The 22972-nt window shown below is 40.1% G+C and overlaps 1 protein-coding gene and 1 long non-coding RNA gene across 4 annotated transcripts in view; one reads left to right on the top strand and one right to left on the bottom strand.

Annotated features, from left to right (window-relative positions):
• Nucleotides 1-3442: 3442 nt before the first annotated feature.
• Nucleotides 3443-4872, bottom strand: LOC147375289 (uncharacterized). The gene is made up of 2 exons (XR_015158702.1): nt 4774-4872; nt 3443-3558 (listed from the first exon to the last, which is right to left on the bottom strand). It is a non-coding gene; the product is annotated as an uncharacterized LOC147375289 (long non-coding RNA).
• CMPK1 (cytidine/uridine monophosphate kinase 1) overlaps nt 4290-22972 on the top strand; it is a 36242-nt gene continuing 17559 nt past the window's right edge. The window contains exon 1 of one of the 3 annotated variants that reach the window (XM_086387154.1): nt 4290-4498. In XM_086387154.1, coding sequence (XP_086243280.1) covers nt 4328-4498 — 171 coding nt within the window. In that variant the 5' untranslated portion in view covers nt 4290-4327. Of the gene's footprint in view, nt 4499-4576; nt 5004-6080; nt 6319-22972 lie in introns of those variants that run through there. The other 2 variants (XM_086387159.1, XM_086387158.1) reach the window with 2 other exon arrangements.

Genomic DNA, 22972 nt, shown 5'->3' on the forward strand with positions numbered 1-22972 from the left:
GGTTTCATTTTTTTAATATCTTTCTTCTTTAGTTAATTTTCCTTAGTTGCCTAACATGGTTGGCAGGAGATGGGCACAGTGCAAGATACTAAGTACTGAGCCCTTGTAGTCAAATTCTCCAGGGAGTCAAAGAAAAGTTACTACAAATTGCTATAAGTATACAATGAAGTTTTGCACCCAGACTCCTTCCTATGTGGAATCCTTAGTTCTGGTGGTCTCTATCGTGGGAGCTAGAATGATTATCTTTTTGTCTCTTTCCTAATTTATGTAAAAAGGGCACAAGGCCTTCATCAAAAACCAAAGAATAGCCTCCTAGACCCTTTTCCACAGATCCCATCCCTGTAACATCTTTCAGCTCTGGCAATTATACCAGATGAGATAGAGAAAAGTCATGCCCAAAAGAAAAGAGGCACATTTGCTTCAATATGGCCTTTTTTTGTACTCCTACCACCTCATAATAATATGACCAGTCATTCTCATTTTCAGCTGACATATATCCTACATCCTCCTCCCTGGCAGGTGGAAGATTGGGAGACTTCCTCTGAGCTTGAATTGGACTTTTACCACCAGGCATTCTGCCAGGCCAGAGGGCAGCAACTATAGCCTGTGGGCACCTGTTTTGGTATAGACTTACACCCTAGCAGTGGTTTTTACATTTTTAAGTGGATTTAAAAAATGAGAGAATAACATTTTGAGGCAGGTGCAAATTCAAATTTCAGTGTCCATAAAAAAAGTTTTTTGGAACATTATCACATTCATTTGTTTATGTATGATCTGAGGCTGCTTTTTACTATAATGGCAAAGTTGTGTAGCTGAATGGAGATGCTAAGCCACCCAAGACCTAAAATATTTATTGTCTGGCTTTTTACAGAAAAAGTTCGCAGATCCCTATGCTAAGTACCAGGACATACCTTCAAGAGGCACAGTAGCAGCAATTGGATAACTGTCCTTCTTCTCATCAAAAAACTAAACACAGTAGGATGGTGTGAGGTCATCTATACCAATGCTTTCATTTCACCATTCTCTCCATTTCCTAGTTGGAAGATGAAAAACTGAAGTTCCAAGATTAGCAGGAGTTTCCTAAGGTTACAGTGATTTATTGGTAGCATAGAGACTAAAACTTAGGTCTCCCTATTCTAAGTCAGATGTCCTTGCCTATTAATCCTCCTTGAGTCCTAATATTTACTGTACTAAGTGGGAAAAGATCTTGGACCAGGAATGTACTTTGTTACCTGACACCATATGGTAACATGAAGACTTTGGACTTAACAACTCTACCATTCCTTTCAGCCTTGATGTTCTCTGCTTTTAAAGGAGATAATGCTGACTCTATAGCAACAACAATGAAAACATCCAGCTGAATTCCAGCTCCTGCTGCTTACTGGCCAGCTGTCTTCAGACAACTTTTGGCTTTGGTTTCATTTGCAAAATGAGTATAATAGTAACATCTATGTCATTAAATCAATATAATAGTAACTATGATAGGGCTCAATAAACAAGGGAAAAACAAGGGACTGAAGGGAGAAGGGATTAGAGAGGCAAAGAAAGAGGGTGGAGAGAAGAAATGGAAAAGAGAAGTAGATGGGGAGAAGGAAGGGAAGTCAGAAATGGGAAAAGAAGGGGAGGAGGATTGGAAATAAGTAAAAAAAAAAAAAAGTGGACAAGATGGGGGAAAAGATGAAAAGAGGCCGAAAATAGTGTGTGAGGGAAGAGGAAAAGGGTTGTACAGGGAGAAAGAGAGTGGTGGTAGCCAGATAAGGCTGTGCCACCATCCTCCCCTCCTGTCTGTATCCCTTCCTGGCACTCTGCCCTCAAGAACTTAATTTCACTCTTGTAGTCTCTCTCTTCAAGCCAGTACTATCTCACTTAAACTTCTACCTGGATGATAAATTGAACACCCTGGCCTCTCAATTCTAATAACAGGGTGTGTATCTGCTTCAGTCTTCCACTCCCATGGGCTCATCCCAGATATCATCAGCAGCAGAAACTCACAACCTTTGATACTTCAGTTCCAAACATTCCACTCAGATCACCAGCTCATGTGCTCAAGTACTCCACTGCCACCATTCTTTGACATCAGTACTTCTAATATCTTCCCTGGTTCCTGTCCACTTCTCCACTGTTAGCCCTCACATGCCACCATTTGCTTTTCTGCCTGATTTTGATTCTGCATGTGCTGTGCTGGCTCAGTCGCTCAGTCGTATCCAACTCTTTACGACCCCATGGACTGTAGCCTGCCAGGCTCCTGGGTCCATGGGGATTCTCCAGGTAAGAATTACTGGAGTGGGTAGCCTATCACTTCTCCAGGGGAATTTCGAGACCCAGGAATTGATTCGGGGTCTCCTGCATTGTAGGTGGATTCTTCACCATCTGAGCTACCAGGAAGGTCCTTGATTCTGCATAAACCATCAAAAACATTCTCTTGCAAACATTCCCTTAGTCTTCTCTCTTTCTGTTTTACTTGCCTAGCAAAACCCCAATCCTGGATTAGCCCAACTGTTTGCCTGCCCTTCTCTCTGCCTGTGCCTGAATAGTCTAATGTCTTTAATGATTTTAAATCCATGATCTCAAAAACCAAATGAGCTTTTAATACTTCCCAGAAGTCCTATTGATTAGTTTTCTTTAGAAAAACACACTTTATACTATCAAAGATGTCTATTTCATACCTTTTCTCTCCTCAGATATCCTAGTCCCTTCCCCTTCCCCTCAGGTAATATTGCCCTTTCATTACAAGAAAAAGAAAGTTATCAGACAGGAACCCTTCCTACCTTCAAATCTTCCTGAACTCTACTCTTCTTGTTATTCCTGTTACAAATGAACATCTTCCTATCTAGGACTTTCAAGTCATCTAAGGTCCTCCAGGTGTCTTAGATGTGTCCAAGTCCTTTGGACTTGCTCATCTGATTTTTCTCCTCAAGGGGTTACCTCTCTTTCTTTCTTTCAAATCATTCCTAACCCCTTAAGCATGAGCTTGAGTATAGCATTGACCAGCAGAACTTTTTGTGATGACAGGGTTGGTATGTATGCTGTTCAATACAATTTCCACTAAACAAACACATGTGATTACTGAGCTGTTAAAATGTTGTTATTACAACTGAAGAACTGAATTTTTAATTATTTTTAATGTAATTAATTTAAATACCCATATGTGGTAAGGGCTACCATATTAGACAGCATGGCTGCTATAACCCATCCTAAATAAACTTTGTCTTGACCCTTATTTTCTCTATTATTTTCATTTACTCATCTCCTATCCACTCCATTTTCAATCAGGCTTCAAATTAGATATAATGTATGACTTGCTTTGGGCAGAACTCTTTGTAAGTCCCCCTGTTGCCAAATGCTGTTTTATCTGTACTCATTTGTGTTTAACACAGTGTTGACTACTACACCACTACAATCCCACCCCATACACTCTCTTTGCTGGAACAACGTATTCTGGTTTTCTTCTTACCTTTATGGCTCTGCCTTCTTGGGTTCCTCCTCCTCTCTCCAACATTTAAAGGTCTACTCACTAAGACTCATTCACTGAACTCTTTTTCTTCTCGAAAATGTTTCCTAATGCAAGGGGCAGGGAAATGGAGTTATAGTTAGAAGGACTTCCCACTGCAATTAGCATATAATTCAAACTCCTTTCCTTAACCAAAGGGCCTGACTGACCGATCATCAGCCAAACTCTTCCGCCTTTCATTCCCTCCCTCGTTTCACATAGCACTGATCGTATGGGCCTTTCAAGTGCTCTCAGTTTAAAGTCTTAGGTGTTTTGCAAAAACTAGCCTTTTTTCTCTTTGTGGGACCCTCTGTCTCAGTGTTTGCCTAGCTTTGCTCTTTCCTATCCTTACGTCTTGGCTTATATATCATCTCTTCAGAAGTCTGACTACCATAGCCAAATTACATTCATCTCTTGTTATTCCTCCGTTTGGTTCCTTCAAAGCCAATATTGCTATTTGCATTTATTTATTCGTGTTGATTTGTTCAGGTCGGCTGCCTACCCTCTGGAATTTAAACTTGAGAGCAGATACAATGGATCGTGCTCTCCCGTAGGCCATGTGCCAGGCGCCAGCACAAGCCCTACACTAGCTGGCTCAACACCCGCGGACAGAACGAATGAATGAGCCCTCAGAGGGGCGGGGAGGACTCGGGCGCGGCCAACGAAAGAGCAGCGGAAGCCCCGCCCCTTCCGTCTGCAGCGCGGACGCCTCGGCAGCTAAGGCGGCGGGGCCGCGGCAGGAGCCGGCTCGGCCCGCCCCCTTCTCCGCGCCCCGCCCCGCGCCAACGCCGGCCCGGCTGCTGTCAGCTCTCTCAGCGTCCAACACAGCCGCGGTGCATGCTTAGCCGCTGCGGCCGCCGGCTGCTGCACGTCCTAGGCCTTAGCTTTCCGCTGCTGACCGGCCGGCCACTTTTCCTCTTCCCGCATCGCTTCATGAAGCCGCAGGTCGTGTTCGTTCTTGGCGGTCCCGGCGCCGGCAAGGGGACCCAGTGCGCCCGCATCGTTGAGGTGAGGCCCGGGCAGCCAGCAGGCTCCCTGGGCTTGACCGGACACCGGGCTGGCCCGTCCCGCCGCGCGTGGCTGTCCGCGCCACCCCCCACCCCACCCCGGAACCGCGGACTACGAGTCCCGGCGGCCGATGCACCGCGGACTTGGCGGTGGTCGAGGGGCCGCTGGCGCGCTGCATGTCGGGACTGGTAGTCCACGTCCGCCCGCCCCGGGGGCGCCCAGAAAGGAAGGGGATCGCTTGGGGTTGCTTTGTTCCTGCACCCCTCTTCCCTTACATTTTGGGGGCCAAGTTCGTCTCGAGAGTGGGCTGGGAGAGGGATCCCAGGAGGGTCCGCTTCCATGGACCCCGAGCGCGTAGAAGGTCGGAGTACCACTGGTTGTGGGGCGGGTGGAGGCGGCAGCTGTGTCGATTTGGGTTAGAGGTCGGGGTGTGCCCACAGCTGCCTCAGGAGAGACCGGTTTTTTCAGCCCTCCCCTTCCCACAGGCCCTCTGAACTCTAAACAGGTAACTATACTGGTCTTTACTCTAGAAAGGAGCCCGGGCGACAGGGCTTTAGGTGTTCTGGGATCTGCTGATTGCTTTTTCTAAACCCGTCATGGCTAGTACCCAGCCCTAAAGCCCAACCCGCTTTCGTGAGGTTGGAAAAGCGTGGAGTATGAGATGAAACTTCAACCTCTGGCCCAGCTGCCAACTCACGCCTAGTCTGTGGCCAGGTCACTTCCTCTCTCCGAGTCTCCGTTGTCCCCACTAGAATAGTAGAGGCTGTGCACGCAGATTTAAACTCAATGTGAAATGCCTCCCAACTCTAAAATGGTGTTATTCTCCCCCTCCCCCCCAAAGTGTGATAAGGTTACCGGTTCAATTCCGTTAACAATTTTCGAATAGATATGTGGTTAGCTGCAGTGTGGATGAAAGACTTACTGGAGAATCCGGGGAATGTTTGGGAGAGGAGGAAGACAAGAGATATCTAGAAACAGAAGAGGGGACCAGTCGTGCTGTAAAACACCAGAGAATTCTTGTGAAACTCAGACCAAAAGATTTTGACCCAGAACTTCTAAAATTATTCCCTCCTCTGTTCCAGGAAATGGCTTTTATTCAATTCGGTTCAGTTGCTCAGTCGTATCCATGGACTGCAGCACGCGGGGCTTCCCTGTCCATCACCAACTGCCCGAGCTTGCTCAAACTCATGGCTTTTATTAGCTTTGGGATTTTACTCCTCTCTCAGGTTCATACAACCCACTCCTGTACTATATTTTATTCTCTAAAGAGCATCCAGAAATAGTCAGATGGTAACATAAATATCTTCATTGTGTGTTTTATAGCTGTATTGATAATTGTTGATCAGTTGTAGAAATATAAGTGGAACTAAATCAACCAAGAAATAGATAAAAAAAAGTTTCTCCTTATTTTTGTTGGTTCTTTTCACTTTTTAAAAGACATGACAATTTATTTCAAGTTTTTGTTGTATGTATGAAATAACTCATGTAAATGGCATGATAGGGGAAGGAGAAAAGACTTTATTTTTGTTTGTTTTTGTTTTAATTTTTCCTGGAGTATAGTTGATTTACAGTGTTGTGACAGTTTCAGGTATAGAGCAATGTGAGTCAGTTTTACATGAAGGACTTGATCCTGAAGCTGAAACTCCAATATTTGGCCACCTGATGTGAAGAACTGACTCACTGGAAAAGACCCTGATGCTGGGAAAGATTGAAGGCAGGAGAAGGGGACGACAGAGGATGAGATGGTTGGATGGCATCACCGACACGATGGTCATGAGTTTGAGGAGGCTTCGGGAGTTGGTGATGGACACGGAGGCCTGGTATGCTGCAGTCCATGGAGTCACAAAGAGTCAGACACGACTGAGCAACTGAACTGATACATATATCCACCTATTTAAAGATTCTTTTCCCATACAGATCATCACAGAGTATTGAGTAGAGTTTCCTATAGTATACAGTATGTCCCTTTCGGTTATCTGTTCTATATACGTTAGTGTCTAGCTTAGTTGCTCAGTCCTGTCTGACTCTTTGGGACCCCATGGACCATAGCCCACCAGGCTCCTCTGTCCATGGGGATTCTCCAGGCAAGAATACTGGAGTGGGTTGCCATGCCCTCCTCCAGGGGATCTTCCCAACCCAGGTCTCCCACATTGCAGGCTGATTCTTTACTGTCTGAGCCACCAGGGAAGCCCAAGAATACTGGAGTGGGTAGCCTATCCCTCCCTTCTCTAGGGAATCTTCCTGATCCAGGAATCGAACCAGGGTCTTCTGCATTGTAAGTGGATTCTTTACCAGCTGAGCTACCAGGGAAGCATTCTATACACAGTAGTGTGTGTATGTCAATCCTAATATCTCAATTTATCCCTCCTTCATTTCCTTCCCCATTGGTAAGTTTGTTTTCTATATCTGTGACTCTCTGTTTTGTACCAAATTTTTTGGATTCCACATGTAAGTGATATTATATGATTCTCATTTTTCTCTGACTTCTTCACTCAGTGTGACAGTTTTTAGGTCCATTCATGTTGTGGCAAATGACACTGTTTCCTTCTTTATTATGGTGGATTAATACTGCATTGTATATATGTATCACATCTTTTTCATCCATTCCTCTGTGAATGGTTAGTTTATTTCCATATCCTGGTGATTGTAAATAGTGCTGCAGTAAACGTTGAGGTGCATGTGTTTCTGAATGATGGTTCTCTCCAGATATGCCCAGGAGTGGGATTGCTGGATCATATGGTAGCTTTATTTTTAGTTTTTTAAGGAGCTTCCGTGCTGTTCTCCATAGTGGCTGTACCAGATTACATTTCACCAACAATGAAGGAGGATTCCCTTTTCTCCACACCGTCTCCAGCATTTATTGTTTGTAGATTTATTGATGGCCATTCTGACTGGTGTGAGGCGACACCTCATAGTAGCTTTGATTTCCATTTCTCTAACAGTTTGTGATGATGTAGTGATGCCTTTCAGCCATCTGATGTTTTCTTTGGAGAAATGTCTGTTTAGATCTTCTACCCATTTTTTGATTGGAATTTTTGTTGTTTTTTTTTTTTATATTGAGCTGCATGAGCTATTTGTATATTTAGGAGATTAATCCCTTGTTACTTTGTTTGCAAATATTTTCTTGAATTCTGATGAGCCATTTACTAGAATTAAAACAAATGTAGGTTCAGACTATAACCCTAACTATTCCATTTGCTATCACTTTAGTCCCAGAGAAATTGTTACTCTTAGCTTGGTTCCTCTGTAAAAGGGAGAAATAATACCTATCTGGTATGGCATTTGTGAATATAAAATGAGATAAAATATCTGGTATAAGTAGATACAAATAATTTTTTACCTCTATTTTAGAGTTCCTGTTCTTAATTTATGAGATTGGTTATTTTTACTTCAAAGTACACTGTAGTATTACTTTTAAAAATTGGTTTATGATTGATGTATTTGAAAGCATTTAAATATTTTGTTTCTGACTCATGATGTGACTTTTAAGTGTTTACACCCAAGCTAATGATACCCATATTACTCCACTGGATTAAACATTATCTCTACATTCTGTAACTAGTATTTATTCTTTACTCTGTTTGATAATGGCTGGCAAGATTTTAAACCTTAATTAGAAGAATTAGAAGATTTCCGTGATGAAATATGTTCTATACTATATTATCCTATTCTTTAAAATTTCAACAATTATATGAACTTAAACTCTTTTAAACTGTTACTTTTTATTCCAAATAGTTTATAATTTAGTAATTGCTGTCTTCTAGCAGATTAAACAGTGGAATGTCTATGGTCAGTCAAGTCAGAGGTTTTTTGTTTTTGTTTTTTCTTTTATGAGTCTATTGCATTTTGACTCAATGCTTTATTATACAGGCAAATGTAAGCTGAATCCCAAACAATATAATTTTTGGAACTAATTATTTTTCTGTAGGGAAAAAGTTATATAATAAAGGTTGAAGTCCCCAACTATCATGCCATTGCTAATTCAGCTCACAGGGTACCTGAAATGTGGCTGAAATAGAATTATTCCTTTGGGAAAATTAAATTGATTTCCAACTCAGGCCACCAGAAGTACTTCTTTGGGCCCTGGCCACAGAACCTGAGACTGTCTGGCTCTCTAATGTCCTGGGACTTTGGGATTGTGGTTGTGTCACAGAGGGAAGCTGTTGCTTGTTAGTTGTTGTTTTGTTTTTCTGGCTGTGAATTCTACCTCTGCTTCTTGCTCTCCCAGACCTTGAGGAAGAAAAGGCAAATCTGATACAGTATCTTCTGAAAGTGTTGTGAACTGGGAAGGAAAGATTGGAAGGAGGCTTTGAGGTTAAATTTTGCCCATTTATTTGAACTGATCTTTTTCAGTTTCCGGAGAAGGCAATGGCACCCCACTCCAGTACTCTTGCCTGGAAAATCAGTTTCATTTTATAACTAATTGTTTTAAGTCTGTTTTCTCATCCTCATTTTGTTTATGAAGATTAACCATTTCCTAAATCAGTGCAATCAAGACTCAAGTTCTCAGAGTGGAGTTATTATTATTGTGACTAAAGGGGACAAGAGAGGATGAGATACTTGGATAGCATCACTGACTCAATGGACATGAGTTTGAGCAAACTCTGGAAGATGGTGAAGCACAGGGAAGCCTGGTGTGTGGCAGTCCATGGGGTCACAAAGAGTGGGACATGACTTAAAGACTGAACAACAACAACAAAAATCTGATGTTAGGATACCATGTCAGTTTTTAATTTTTTAAATTAAGCTTTGTTTGTATTGTTTTGGCCCAAGAAAAATCATGATGCCATAACCTAAACTTGTCCAAAAACAATAACCACAATTTTGCATCTGTTATCTGAGATGTTTAAATCTACTGTCTTTTAAAGATGGTGAACATTTTGGTTAAATGAACAAATTATGCTAAAGCTTATATTCATGCCAAATTCCTTTTTGAAGCACCCCAACAGCATTTTTATCATCTTCTGTGTTATAATTTCCTCCAGGACCTCTATGAGTAGTTTATATTTTGTATTCTACATGCTGATCAGTTCAGTCGCTCAGTTGTGTCTGACTCTGCAACCCCACGGACTGCAGCACGCCAGGCCTCCCTGTCCATCACCAGCTCCCAGAGTTTACTCAAACTCATGTTCATCTAGTCGGCGATGCCATCCAACCATCTCATCCTCTGTCGTCCACTTCAGCATCAGGGTCTTTTCCAGTAAGTCAGTTCTTTACATCAGGTGGCCAAAGTATTGGAGCTTCAGCTTCAACATCAGTCCTCCCAATGAACATTCAAGGTTGATTTCCAGAATTGACTGGCTTAATCTCCTTGCTTTCCAGGGGACTCTCAAGAGTCTTTTTCCAACACCACAGTTCAAAAGCATCAGTTCTTCGGCACTCAGCTTTCCTTATGGTCCAACGTCTCACATTCATATGTGACTACTGGAAAAACCATAGCTTTGACTATATGGACTTTTGTTGGGAAAGTAACGTGTCTGCTTTTTAATATGCTGTCTAGGTTTGTCATAGCTTTTCTTCCAAGGAGCAAGTGTCTTTTAATTTAATGGCTACAGTCACCATCTGCAGTGATTTTGGAGCCCAAGAAAATAAAGTCTGACACTGTTTCCATTGTTTCCTGCTGTACTTAGAAAGTTTTGGGTGATACTTTAAGTATGCATTATAGAAATCAGAAACTCTATTTTATTTATCTTTTTGTCTCTAGTGTTGAACATTGTGCCTGGTACATAATAGGTGCTTAGTAAGTGTTCTTTGAACGAACAGTTATATAGCACACCAGTTTGTCTTGAGGATGTAAAAAAATTTAAAACTCAGTCCCCAGGGGGCGCCCAAGTAGCAGTGCTTCCAGTTTCAGGATCGTGTTCGTTTGAAACCTCCTCTGATTTCTCATGTTAACACTTCAGTTTACTCTCAGTGAGTAAATGGTATAGTTGTAAAAATCTGATGAGCATTCTAAAATTATCAAACTCCTGATTACAAATCCCCAAAGCAAACTATCACTCATTAAAGAAACTAGGAAGATCCACTGGACAACTAGATTTTAAGTTTAAAGAAAAGTTTAAATCGTCTCTAAAAAGAGAGTCCATAGAATCCTCAACTCTCCCAGATCACTGTCATCTCATTAAAGGTAACTGTATTGTGGAGTTTTTGTTGTCCTTAAGAATTTGGAGGAGGGAGAGTATATTCAGATTATTTACTGTTCTTACTTTTGAAAACTCTATTTTTTTTTCTTTCCGTTTTAAGTTACAATTGTAATACATAGTTGTTACAATTGTAATACATAGTTGTTGTTGGCTCTAACCTGAGGTCACCAGTATTAACTGTCTGGTATTAACTCTTTCTCAGTACTTTTACAAATAAAAGTGCATATGTTTACCTTTTTTACTTCCAAGTGGGATTATTCTATTTTTTATGGAATGTACCATGGCTCTCCTCTTAACTCATTTTTATCAGTAGCTACAGAACAGTCCATAATATGGATGTTACCGTAGCATAGTTGTACCATTCCCCCACTATTGCTAGGCATTTAGCATACTTTTCAGGAATTATTTTGCTGTTGCAAACAGTGCTTCAGTAAACTTCCTTGTAAATATAATATTGCATATGGATGCTTTTATTTTTGCAAGCAAGATTCCTAAAAATAGGATTGCTAAGTCAGAAGATAAATGCATTTTTAATTTTAATTGATAATAGTTTGATTACTTTTCAAAAATATTGTACTTAATTACATTTCTACAGCGGTGTATGATTTTTTTTTTTTTACTAGCACTGGATAGTTATCAGTCATTTTAATTTTTGCATATTTGTTAATCTCCTCCTCAGAGTTTTCCTGAATAACTCATTTTTTCCCCAAGAAGTCCATTAAGGTGAAAGGCATAATTAGACTTAAAAAAAATTTCCCTGTACTTGTTATTTATTCAGAAAACAGTCTTTGAGAGCTGGGCACTATGATAGTTGCTAAGGTGAATAAGGCATGGACCCTGCTGTCGAAAGTTTACAATGAGCTGGGACATATGAAAGTTAAACAGTGACTACTACAGGAAAAGAGTGGTAAATCCTATGATGGAAAGAAACCAAATAGACCGTTTAGATAAGGGACATTTAAATTATAGTTCATTTGGTCAGGGAAAGCTTCCTGGGGGGCAGTGAATATGTATGAGCTGACTTTTGAAGGACAATAGGAAAGAAGCAGCCAGGAGATGTGTTGTAGTGGAGAACACTTAAAGCAGAGTTACCCTTGCACAGAGGAGTTGGAGCTTTCAATTCTGAGAAAAGCCTAAGGAGAGTAAACTGATGCAAGTGAGACTGACCCAGAAAACACTTCCTAAATGCAAACTATTTGCTCTGTGTTGGGAAATACTAACCTCTCAGTTCAGTTCAGTTCAGTCGCTCAGTCGTGTTCGACTCTTTGCAACCCCATGAATCGCAGCTCTCCAGGCCTCCGTGTCCATCAACTCCCGGAGTTCACTCAGACTCACGTCCGTCGAGTCAGTGATGCCATCCAGCCATCTCATCCTCTGTCGTCCCCTTCTCCTCCTGCCCCCAATCCCTCCCAGCATCAGAGTCTTTTCCAATGAGTCAACTCTTCGCATGAGGTGGCCAAAGTACTGGAGTTTCAGCTTTAGCATCATTCCTTCCAAAGAAATCCCAGGGCTGATCTCCTTCAGAATGGACTGGTTGGATCTCCTTGCAGTCCAAGGGACTCTCAAGAGTCTTCTCCAACACCACAGTTCAAAAGCATCAATTCTTCAGCGCTCAGCCTTCTTCACAGTCCAACTCTCACATCCATACATGACCACTGGAAAAACCATAGCCTTGACTAGACGGACCTTTGTTGGCAAAGTAATGTCTCTGCTTTTGAATATGCTATCTTAGGTTGGTCATAACTTTCCTTCCAAGGAGTAAGGGGCTCTTAATTTACAGTGAAGATAGACATGTACTTAATATAATTTCATGAGAAAGGATATGAAAGATTTTTGCAAATATTAAAGTTTAACAAATTGTTTTAAAATTGTTTATTGGGAGTTCCCTGGTGACCTAGTGGTTAGGATTCTGGACTTTTCACTGCTGTAGCCTGGGTTCAGTCTCTGGCCAGGGAACTGAGATCCCTCAAGCCATGCAGTGTGGCCAAAAACAAAACAAACGAAAAATTATTTATCTTTTAGTTCTGCCTCCCAAACTAGATTGTAATGTCTTCAAGGATAGGGACCCTGTCTTTTGCTGTTGCTCATTCTACTGCATGGTGTTTGAAAAGCCTACTTATTCTTCAGTTCTTAGCGTAATACGAAGATTCCCAAACATTCACAGTTCATAGTGTCCTTCGTGTCTCTGTACTTTTTTTCACAAACAACTTAGTTCAAAATAAATATATTTATTAAGTAATTATATTTATTTATTAATTAATTATATTTATCCAGTAATTAGATCCAAACAATGCTTAGGTATTTTCTAACAATCTAGTAGCTGTTTAGAGAAAAAGTACATATAAGCTAAAAGAAAAATAAAGCAGCTAAATAAATTTTAGCTAAATAAGCTAAAATAAAGCAGCTTTATTTCATTCTCGATCACTTACTAATATGTGCCTGTTAGGCACTGTCCAGTTTCTCATACCTTGGAATCAGATTGGCCACTTCCATCCTCATTTCCTTTTCCACTTTAATTTTCATGTGGCACTTATTTTTATTACAGCAACTGCCCACCAAAAAGTCAGCATCACAAAGATGTGTCTTCAAAAAGAATGTGCATGATCTAAAGTTGAAATTGTGAGCTACCCTGAGCTAATAGTTCACATGATATCTAATAGATGTTCAGTGTTGCTCTGTTTTGCTTAAAAATGTAAATCCAGGGCACTCTTGTGAATTCGCTGCAGTGCTCCAGGGCACTGTGGCATACAGTTTGGGAACCATGAGCTAAAAATTACTTCCTCAGTGAAACTAGCCCTCAATTGTTAGACTAGGTCAGATTTCTCAATTTTGGGCTCTATCAGTTGTAATTATTTTGTCCTTTATGATAGTTACCAGTTTTTAATTATGTTGTCCTTTATAACATATAGTTATACATATGCAAACATAACAGTTTGCAGACCACCTTTAACTTTATGATTATTGGATTGTCTCCTCCATTAGACCATAAGCTCCATAAGGGTGAGAGCCTTAAGATTTCTAAATTTACTCTCACATCTTTAGTGTATAGTACAATGTCTGGCATAAGTTGATGCTCAATAAACATTTGTTAAGTAGATTTTAAAGCCAGTCATAAAAGATTTTTGCCATTTTGTGAGTTATTTAAATTTTTGGCTCTTTGGTTTTCTCCTCTGGACATTTGTGATACTAATCTACTCTTAGGGTGATTATGAGGATTAACCAAGAGAATCCACGTAGTAAAATGTCTGGCACAGTGCCTGCTTTGCATTAGTCACTTCTCATAACGTGGGCGTCTCTCTCCTTCCCTGTTCTGTGCTTGCCTGTCCATAGTCAGTGAAGGAAGTATCTTGAGCAATGTAAGTAGCTACACTTTGGTTGGCATTCTTGGTTGTTACACTGAAGAAAAATGGATTTGAAAGGACATAAACAAACGTCAAACTGTCACACTAGTGTATTGTCTATTAGGCAGCATGTAGAGTTGAGACTCGAGAGTTAGACTGTCCAGGTATGAATCTTGATCATAACACATGCTGTGTGTGAGATCTTAGCAAAGGTTTAGTTTCTGTGCCTCAATTTCCTCACTTGTAAAATGGGAATATTAATAATATATACTATCTACCTCAGAATGGTTTGTGAGGAGTATATGAGCTAATGTACATATTAGTACTTAGAGCAGTGCCTGGTACATGGTAAGTCCTTTATAAATATGTTTATTATTATCATCATCATTTTACTTTTCCTGTGTTAGTTTTACCTGCTTTTCTGCCACCCCTACTTCCTCAACCTTCTTTTGAGTTGCTTAAGATTTTTTTTCCTCGTGATTTATTCCTTCCTACTTTGGAAGCTATACAGTCTCTTTTTAGTGGTTACACTAGAAATTTTAAGCACACATATTATTTAACTTGAGTCTAATATTAATATTTTTACTCTTCTCTAAACAATAGACCTTAGGACACTTGACTCTATTTTCTATCTTATTCTGTTTTCTCTTTTTTTTAGGATTTTAAATTCTATATTGACTTTTTTTTTTAATCCCTACAAATGACCTGTTAATGTTTTATACAAATGTTTGTTTGGAATAATATGCATGCTGCTGCTGCTGCTGCTAAGTCGCTTCAGTCATGTCTGACTCTGTACGACCCCATAAACGGCAGCCCACCAGGCTCCCCCATCCCTGGGATTCTCCAGGCAAGAACACTGGAGTAGGTTGCCATGTCCTTCTCCAATTCGTGAAAGTGAAACATGAAAGTGAAGTCGCTCAGTTGTGTCCAACTCTTTGCGACCCCATGGACTGCAGCCTACCAGGCTCCTCCATCCATGGGATTTTCCAGGCAAGAGTATTGGAGTGGGGTACCATCGCCTTCTCCGGGAATAATATGCATAATTATAATAATAATAAATTGTTATAAAAATAAAAATACATACCACTTTCTTTATTAACAATTTATTTTTGCACCTCAGACCTTCTCACTGAGATCATTTTCTTTCTTGAAGTATATCCTTTAGAAGTTTCTTTAATCAGTATAGGCTTGTGGTTAGGAAATTTTGCTGTTTTCTCTGCATGGTAGGTTCTCTTTTCCTAGGTCAAGCACCTGACTTTATGTGGAACTCATTGATCTGAACTCCAATCCTACTTAGGCCTCAGTCTTTGTCTCTTCTCCCTTCTTTGTGGCCTATTAAATCCTAGGCTCCAGCCACTTGTGATTTGGGGATGGGGACATCCCCAGGGCAGCCACAAATCCAGCACTCTCTGATTCCTCTGGACTTGTGCTTTCTTATTTATATGAAGTTGAATTAGTCTTTTTTGGCCAGCTCAGTCATGCTTTGAAAGGTAATAATAATAACATTATATGTTAATAACTACATGAGTGTGCTGTGCTCAGAGGGATTTTGAATGAATATTCCAGCCCCATCAAAATTAGACACCTCTACCTAAGTCTGCCCTAGCTCAGAACACCTCTTTAGTTCTGGTTCTTCTCCGTATCCTTATTCCCACTGAAATCTACTTCATTGACATCCTTCGGGTTAATGTTTTTAGTGATGGTAGTCAAGTAAACACCACATTCTAGTTAATATGCTAATTGGAGAGGACTGCAATCTGAAAGCTCTTTGAAAGTCACAACGGAGTACAGTATTTTTTTTTTTTTTTTTTAGGATTATCGTATTTGTAACCGTGTCCTTCTGAATTGAAATTCAGAGCATTTCAGAGAAACTTCTCTTGTCGTGAGACTTTTAGACCAGATAAGGGAAAAAGGGTGGAAGCAGGGGTTATTGTTCAGTCTTTAGGTCATGTCCTACACTTTGCAACCCTGCAGCACCAGGCTTCCCTGTCCTTCGCTATCTCCCTGAGTTTGCTCAAACTCACATCCATTGAGTCAGTGACGTCATCCAGCCATCTCATCCTCTGTCACCCCCTTCTCCTCTTGCTCTCTGTCTTTCCCAGCATCAGGGTCTTTTCCAATGAGTTGGCCCTTTGCATCAGGTGGCCAGAATATTAGAGATTCAGCTTCGGCATCAGTCCCTCCAATGAATATGCAGGGTTGGTTTCCTTTAAGATTCACTGATTTGATCTTCTTGCAGTCCAACAGACTCTAAAGAGTCTTCTCCAACACTGCTGTTCAAAAGCATCATTTCTTCAGCGTTCAGCCTTCCTTATGGTCCAACTCCTACATCCTTACATGACTACTGAAAAAACCATAGCAGGGGGCAGGGGATAACTGTCTTATTCTTTGTGTCATATTAACTTGATCACACTGACTCTTCTTAGCTTTAAAGCTAGTACTTTTAGCCCAGTTACCATATGAAAATGTATTGACTCTAACATTTCAGTTAAATTAAGAACATATTTACAGACTAAACATGTGATAAGAGCGTTTAGAATTTAATAGAGAACAGGTGTGATTGGACATACTGTTTGCTGACAGGTTGTTGCTGCTTGTTGAACTTTGGTAAAGGAAGAACTCCCAGTTACTATGTTCCATTCTCAGAAACTTTGAGGGACTGGGTCCCCAAAAAATACAGGGTTCCCTGCTTGGTTTCCATCAGCCATCTCCAGAAGACCAGTAAGTTGGTTCTATTCATCATTAGGGTGTATTCTATACCAACAAGCAATTAAATATGCTCAGTTTGGGACTTCACAAAAAGGCTCCTTCCTTGCTCACTTTTTGTTTGGAACTTCCATGATGTAAGTAGTAGTCATTGGTGTTTGTCACTGGAAAGTTCTGTGTATTTAATTTGGCCTATAGGACTTACCTTTATAATTAAGTATAGTTTAGGTAGATATTGATAATAACATGAATTTTTTCCTCTTGGTGTCTACTGGGAGTAAAGAGACAGCCCAGATAATATGTAATTGGGAATTGACTTGATGGCTAATTTAGTTTTTTATTTTAAAAATAATTTTCATTTATTTATTTTTGGCTATTCAGGGTCTTCATTGCTTTGCATGTACTTCCTCTAGTTGTGGTGAGCCGGGACTACTCTTTGTTGCGGAGCACAGGCTCTAGGCATGGATTTCAATAATTACAGCTCCCAGGCTCTAGAGCTCAATAGTTGTGGCACATAGGCTCCGTTGCTCCAAAGCATGTGAAATCTTCCTGGACCAGGGATCCAACCCATGTCCCCTGCCTTGGTAGGTAGGTTCTTATCCACTGTGTTACTAGGGAAGTCCTAATTTAGGTTTTTAAATTGGAAATTTTTATTTGCTACTTATTGAATGATTATTGGATGAGGCAAGTGGAAATGGTGTCAGGAGTGGGAAAAGGCAAGAATGAAGCAAATGAAGCAAGGATGGTCAGAATCTGGCTGAGTGGTGGGTCAGATATGCCTGACTCTGTATGTGGATAAAGTTCCTGATCTCATCTCCTTGCTAGGATACAACAAAATAATAAAGTCCATCAACTTGAAGTCTCCGTTTTAGTTTCCACTAGCAGATTCTGTGGAGAAGGCAATGGCAACCCACTCCAGTACTCTTGCCTGGAAAATCCCATGGGCGGAGAAGCCTGGTATGCTGCAGTCCATGGGGTCATGAAGAGTCGGACACAACTGAGCGACTTCACTTTCACTTTTCACTTTCACACATTGGAGAAGGAAATGGCAACCCACTCCAGTGTTCTTGCCTGGAGAATCCCAGGGACGAGGGAGCCTGGTGGGCTGCCGTCTCTGGGGTCCCACAGAGTCGGACACAACTGAAGCGACTTAGTAGCAGCAGCAGCAGCAGATTCTGCATGCAAAGACTACAGTACCTTGATGGCAAGATTCTGTCTCCTTGTCTGTCACCTAGGAATTACCTCAGAGGTCCACTGTGGAGTAATAGTCACTGAAAGTCACAAGACCTGGGTTCAAGTGCCAGTTTCCGCTAATTAGCAAGTCAGCTTATCTCAGTTTCCCCTTCTGTAAAATGAGGAGTTTGAAAGTAAATGGTCTGGAAAGCCCCAAAACAGATCTCTATACTGAGACTTCAATGTTAGATAGTAATCCTGTAATCCTATGTAGTCACATTCAGGAGGTATATTATTCAGTCACTATGAATAGGTATATATTCTTTGCCATTGTATGCTATATGAATGGGAGCACCAAGGAATTGTACTTAATAAATTCCCACTGAATTTCATATTTACATAGAACTTCAGAGTGGTAACAAAGTATGTGTAAAGGCGGGAAAAGGAATAGCTTTTTGAAATGGAACAATTGTGTGTATGAATTTTTTTAATTAAAAATATTTAAGAAATGGGATGTTGAGCCAACTTTGTTACAATATAGTATAGTATTAGAAAGAATGTAGACTTTGAAATCAGATGTTGGCTCAAATCTCAGTCTGCCACTTATGGCCATATTGCTTAACTTTTCTGATTCTGTGTCTTCATTTGTAAAGTGATGATAATAATGCCAGCTTCACTGGGTTGTTATAAAGATGAAATGCCATAATGCATCTACTGTGTTCAGCACAGTACATGGCCCTCAGTAAAATGTGTAAAGAGTAACATTATTTTAGAAAAGGTCTATGGTAAAGAGATCAAAGAGTAATTTAGATTAAAGTAGTTTAAGGAAGCATTGTATTCCCATTGTTTACTATGGCATAAGGAAATGATTACCCACACTAGTCAGTTTACAGATTTTTAAAAACTCGAGGTGGTATTTTAGAGTCTACCAAATATGAAAGGTCTTTCTACTTAGAGAAAATATTTGGAGTTAGCTTAGATTAAAAATCCTAGAATGGGCAACTAGATTTAGGGAAAAGCTTATAGTATAAATGCTCTTTATATTCAAAATAGGTTACTCGATGCCAAATGGAGCAAATGACCTAATGACTGGGTGTCTAAGCTAAGCCTGGATATATACCTTAACTGTCTTATTAACTATGCAAGTGCTTTTACTTTTGGTTACTTTTTAATTATACAAATAGTACACATACATTATAGAAAAATTAGAAAATACAGATGAGTAAAACAACAGTGTAAAAATCACCAGGAATCTTACCACCCAGAAAAGACCACCATTAATGAATATTTGGGGACATATATTTCCAGAGATTTTTTTTTTTAGTAGGCTCATACTCTGGAAACCTGCTTTTTACTTATAATATCACAAGCATATTATCATGTTAGTAAATGTACTTTTACCACATAATCTATATGATGATATCATATTCTATAGATTACATACATTAATTAATTGGTTCTTTGTTTTAGACATTTTGTTTCTGATTTTTCAGAAATCATATTCTGTGTTTTTAAAAAAAATAACTTGGAAATATAATTTACATACCATACAACTCATGCACTTGAAGTGTACAATTCAAAGGTTTTGATATGTTATTATGTTACTAATTTTTTTTAAATTGTGATAAAATATATCAACGGTTTCCCTGATGGCTCAGATGGTTAAGAATCTGCCTGAAATACCGAAGATCTGGGTTCGGTCTCTGGGTTGGGAAGATTGGCCTGGAGAAGGGCATGGCAACCCACTCCAGTATCCGTGCCTGGAGAATCCCCATGGACAGCGGAGCCTGGCTGGGCTATAGTCTATGGGTTCGCAAAGAGTCAGACACCACTGAGCGACTAAGCACACACACAAAATATATCATGAAATTTGCTATTTCAACCACTTTAAGTGTGTAATTCAGTGGTATAAATTGCATTTATAATGTTGTGCAACCATCACCACGATTTCTAAAACTTTCTCTTCACACCAAAGACTCTACCTTTAGGCAATAATTTCCCATTCATCCCTTCCCCTAGCCGCTAGTAACTTCTAGTCTAATTTTTCCTCTGAATTTGCCTGTTTTTGGTACGTTGTGTGAGTAGAATCATACAGTATTTGTTCCCCCCTGTTTTTTTTTTTTTTTTTTTTTACAGCTTATTTCACTTAGCATAATGTTTTTAAGTTTCATCCATTCCTTTTTATGGCTGTATGATGGTTCACTCTATATGTATATTACGTATTGTTTATCCATTCATCTGTCGTTGGATGAGCGCTTGCACCTTTGCACTATTTTGAGTCGTGCTGCAGTGAACACTGACATGCAAGCGTCTGTTTCAGTCGTTTGGTTATATAGCTAGGAGTGGAATTGTCGGATCATATAATTCTGTTTAACTTGTTTGAGGAACTGCCAAACTATTTTCCCCAGCAGCTGTGCCATTTTTCCTTCCTACCAATGATGTGTGGTTTCTTTATCTTCACCAACACTTATCATGTTATATTTGTTTGATTAATTATCACCACTCCAGTAGGTGTACAGTGGTATCTTATTGTGGTTTTGACTTGCATTTCCCTAATGCCTTAATGCTGTGAGCATCTTTCATGTCTCACATGGCCTTTTTTTTTTAAATAGCCATCCGAAATGAAATTTCTGCAGTGACCACATAGGGAGAGGAAATTCACATGAATAAATTGCTTGAATCAAGGCATAAGGAAAATAAATAAATAGCCATCCTAATGGGTGTGAATTGGTGTCTCATTATGGTTTTGATTTGCATTTCCCTGATGACTGATGATGTTGAGCAACTTTCCCATACTTATTGGCCATTTCTTTATCTTCTTTGGAGAAATGTCTGTTTGGATCATTTGTCCTTTTTCTTCCCTGCAGAATATTGCATTTTAAAAACTGTCTTTTGTAACTTTTAAAGCTGGGTTTTTATTACTAAATTGTAAAGTTTTAAAAATATATTTTTGGTATAAGTCCCTTATCCAGATATATTATTTATAAATGTTTTTTTCTATCCTGTGGGTCATATTTTCATTTTCGTGGTAGTGCCCTTGAAAGCACAGAAATTTTAACTTTGATGAAGTCTGATATCTTGCACTTTAGAACATACAGTATGCTTTCTATTGCCTATGGAGCAGAGATTAAAAGATTGATAGTGAGGCCAAAACTGTAAAAGAGGTATAATTGGTGAGTGTCTGTATTGTGCCTGAGACTGAGAGTTGAGGGTGGAAGAGAGAGGGGATAGTGTAGGCAGAAAGGAAGAGTGGGAGTAATAGATTTGTGTTACTTCCTTGACTGATTCCAGGGCATAATTGGGTCTAACCTCAGTTGGTAAAAAATCTGCCTGCAATGCCAGAGACCCCTGCATTCAATTCCTGGGTTGGGAAGATCTGCTGGAGAAGGGATAGGCTACCCACTCCAGTATTCTTGGGCTTCCCTTGTGGCTCAGCTGCAGAAGAATCCGCCTGCATTGTGGGAGACCTGGTTCCATCCCTGGGTTGGGAAGATGCTCTGGAGAAGGGAAAGGCAGGCTATGGCTCATGGGGTCATAAGAGTCGGACACGACTTAGCAACTAAACCACTACCCACTCCAGTGTTCTGGCCTGAGAATTCCATGGACTGTATAGTCCATGGGGTCTCAAAGAGTCGGGCACAACTGAGCAACTTTCACCAAGTCAGACTAGAGAGATGGGAGAGGTTGTCCATTTTTCACAGTGGTTTCCAGCATTCTTCCTGTTGTGTAGTTACGTCAGGGAAGAAAGTTTTCCATAAAAATTACCCATAAGCTCATCACTTACTAGGACATTTCCTGCATGTGAGAAAGTCAGATTCTCATCAAGAAACAAGAATCCCTTATATTCTGGTCTACATTATATAAATGGGTATAGTTGTCTGTTTAGTTCAGTCACTCAGTCGTGTCCAACTCTTTGCGACCCCATGAACTGCAGCACGCCAGGCTTCCCTGTCCATCACCAACTCCCGGAGTTTACTCAAACTCAGGTCCATCGAGGCGGTGATGCCATCCAGCCATCTCATCCTCTGTCGTCCCCTTCTCCTCCTGCCCCCAATTCCTCCCAGCATCAGAGTCTTTTCCAATAAGTCAACTCTTCGCATGAGGTGGCCAAAGTATTGGAGTTTCAGCTTTAGCATCACTCCTTCCAAAGAACACCCAGGGCTGATCTCCTTTAGAATGGGCTGGTTAGATCTCCTTGCAGTCCAAGGGACTCTCAAGAGTCTTCTCCAACACCACAGTTCAAAAGCATCAATTCTTCTGCACTCAGCTTTCTTCACAGTGCAACTCTCACATCCATACATGACCACTGGAAAAACCATAGCCTTGACTAGACGGACCTTTGTTGGCAAAGTAATGTCTCTGCTTTTTAATATGCTATCTAGGTTGGTCGTAACTCTCCTTCCAAGGAGTAAGCGTCTTTTAATTTGTCTGTAGTCAATGTTAAATCCCAGGCCAGGCTAGAATTTGATAGCTATACCATCAAAAATATGTATTTGTAGACTGACTTTAATTTTCGATTAAGAAAAATGTAATCATAAAGGTAAATTTTATACCAAAGTTTTTTTAAAAACGTACTACTTTTTGAAGCTAAATATTGATTTTCTTCACACCTCCTATTAGCACAGGTTGATGAACTAAAAATGAAGATGATTCTTTGTTGTCTAAGCTAGATTAATTTTCTCTTTCTTAAAAAGAAAAAGAAAAAACGGTTGAGAGAGGTTGGCACAGTAAAGTTCTGAAAATGCGCCAAGGGGTCATTTTGGAGACTAGAAGTAGTGTGGTTACATTGTCTGCCATGGCGGTGTCATTTCCAGAACATCCTGCTTATAATTTTGAACTCAAGTGCCTAGTGTAAGGCTTCACTGAAATATGTTTCCTTTTAAAATTCTGCTGCTGTGCCTTTTGGATCCTCAACTCAGTGTGTCTCTAAATTTCCATCTGTTTCTAGGCTATAAAACTGGACTGTTTTCTGTCTCCTTCTATAACTCTTGACTTCATGCCCATGCAGTGTGTTTCTGTGTTGCTATATTATACTTTGTTTCTCCTTTGTTTGAGGAATGGATCACTTTCCAAGGAAATTTTTATCCAAACATTTGAATTGATTTTTGCTG

Source organism: Bos grunniens, chromosome 3, assembly GCF_055505025.1.
Source record: "Bos grunniens cultivar Pamir isolate PY7600 chromosome 3, Bosgru_T2T1.0, whole genome shotgun sequence".
Taxonomy (NCBI): domain Eukaryota; kingdom Metazoa; phylum Chordata; class Mammalia; order Artiodactyla; family Bovidae; genus Bos; species Bos grunniens.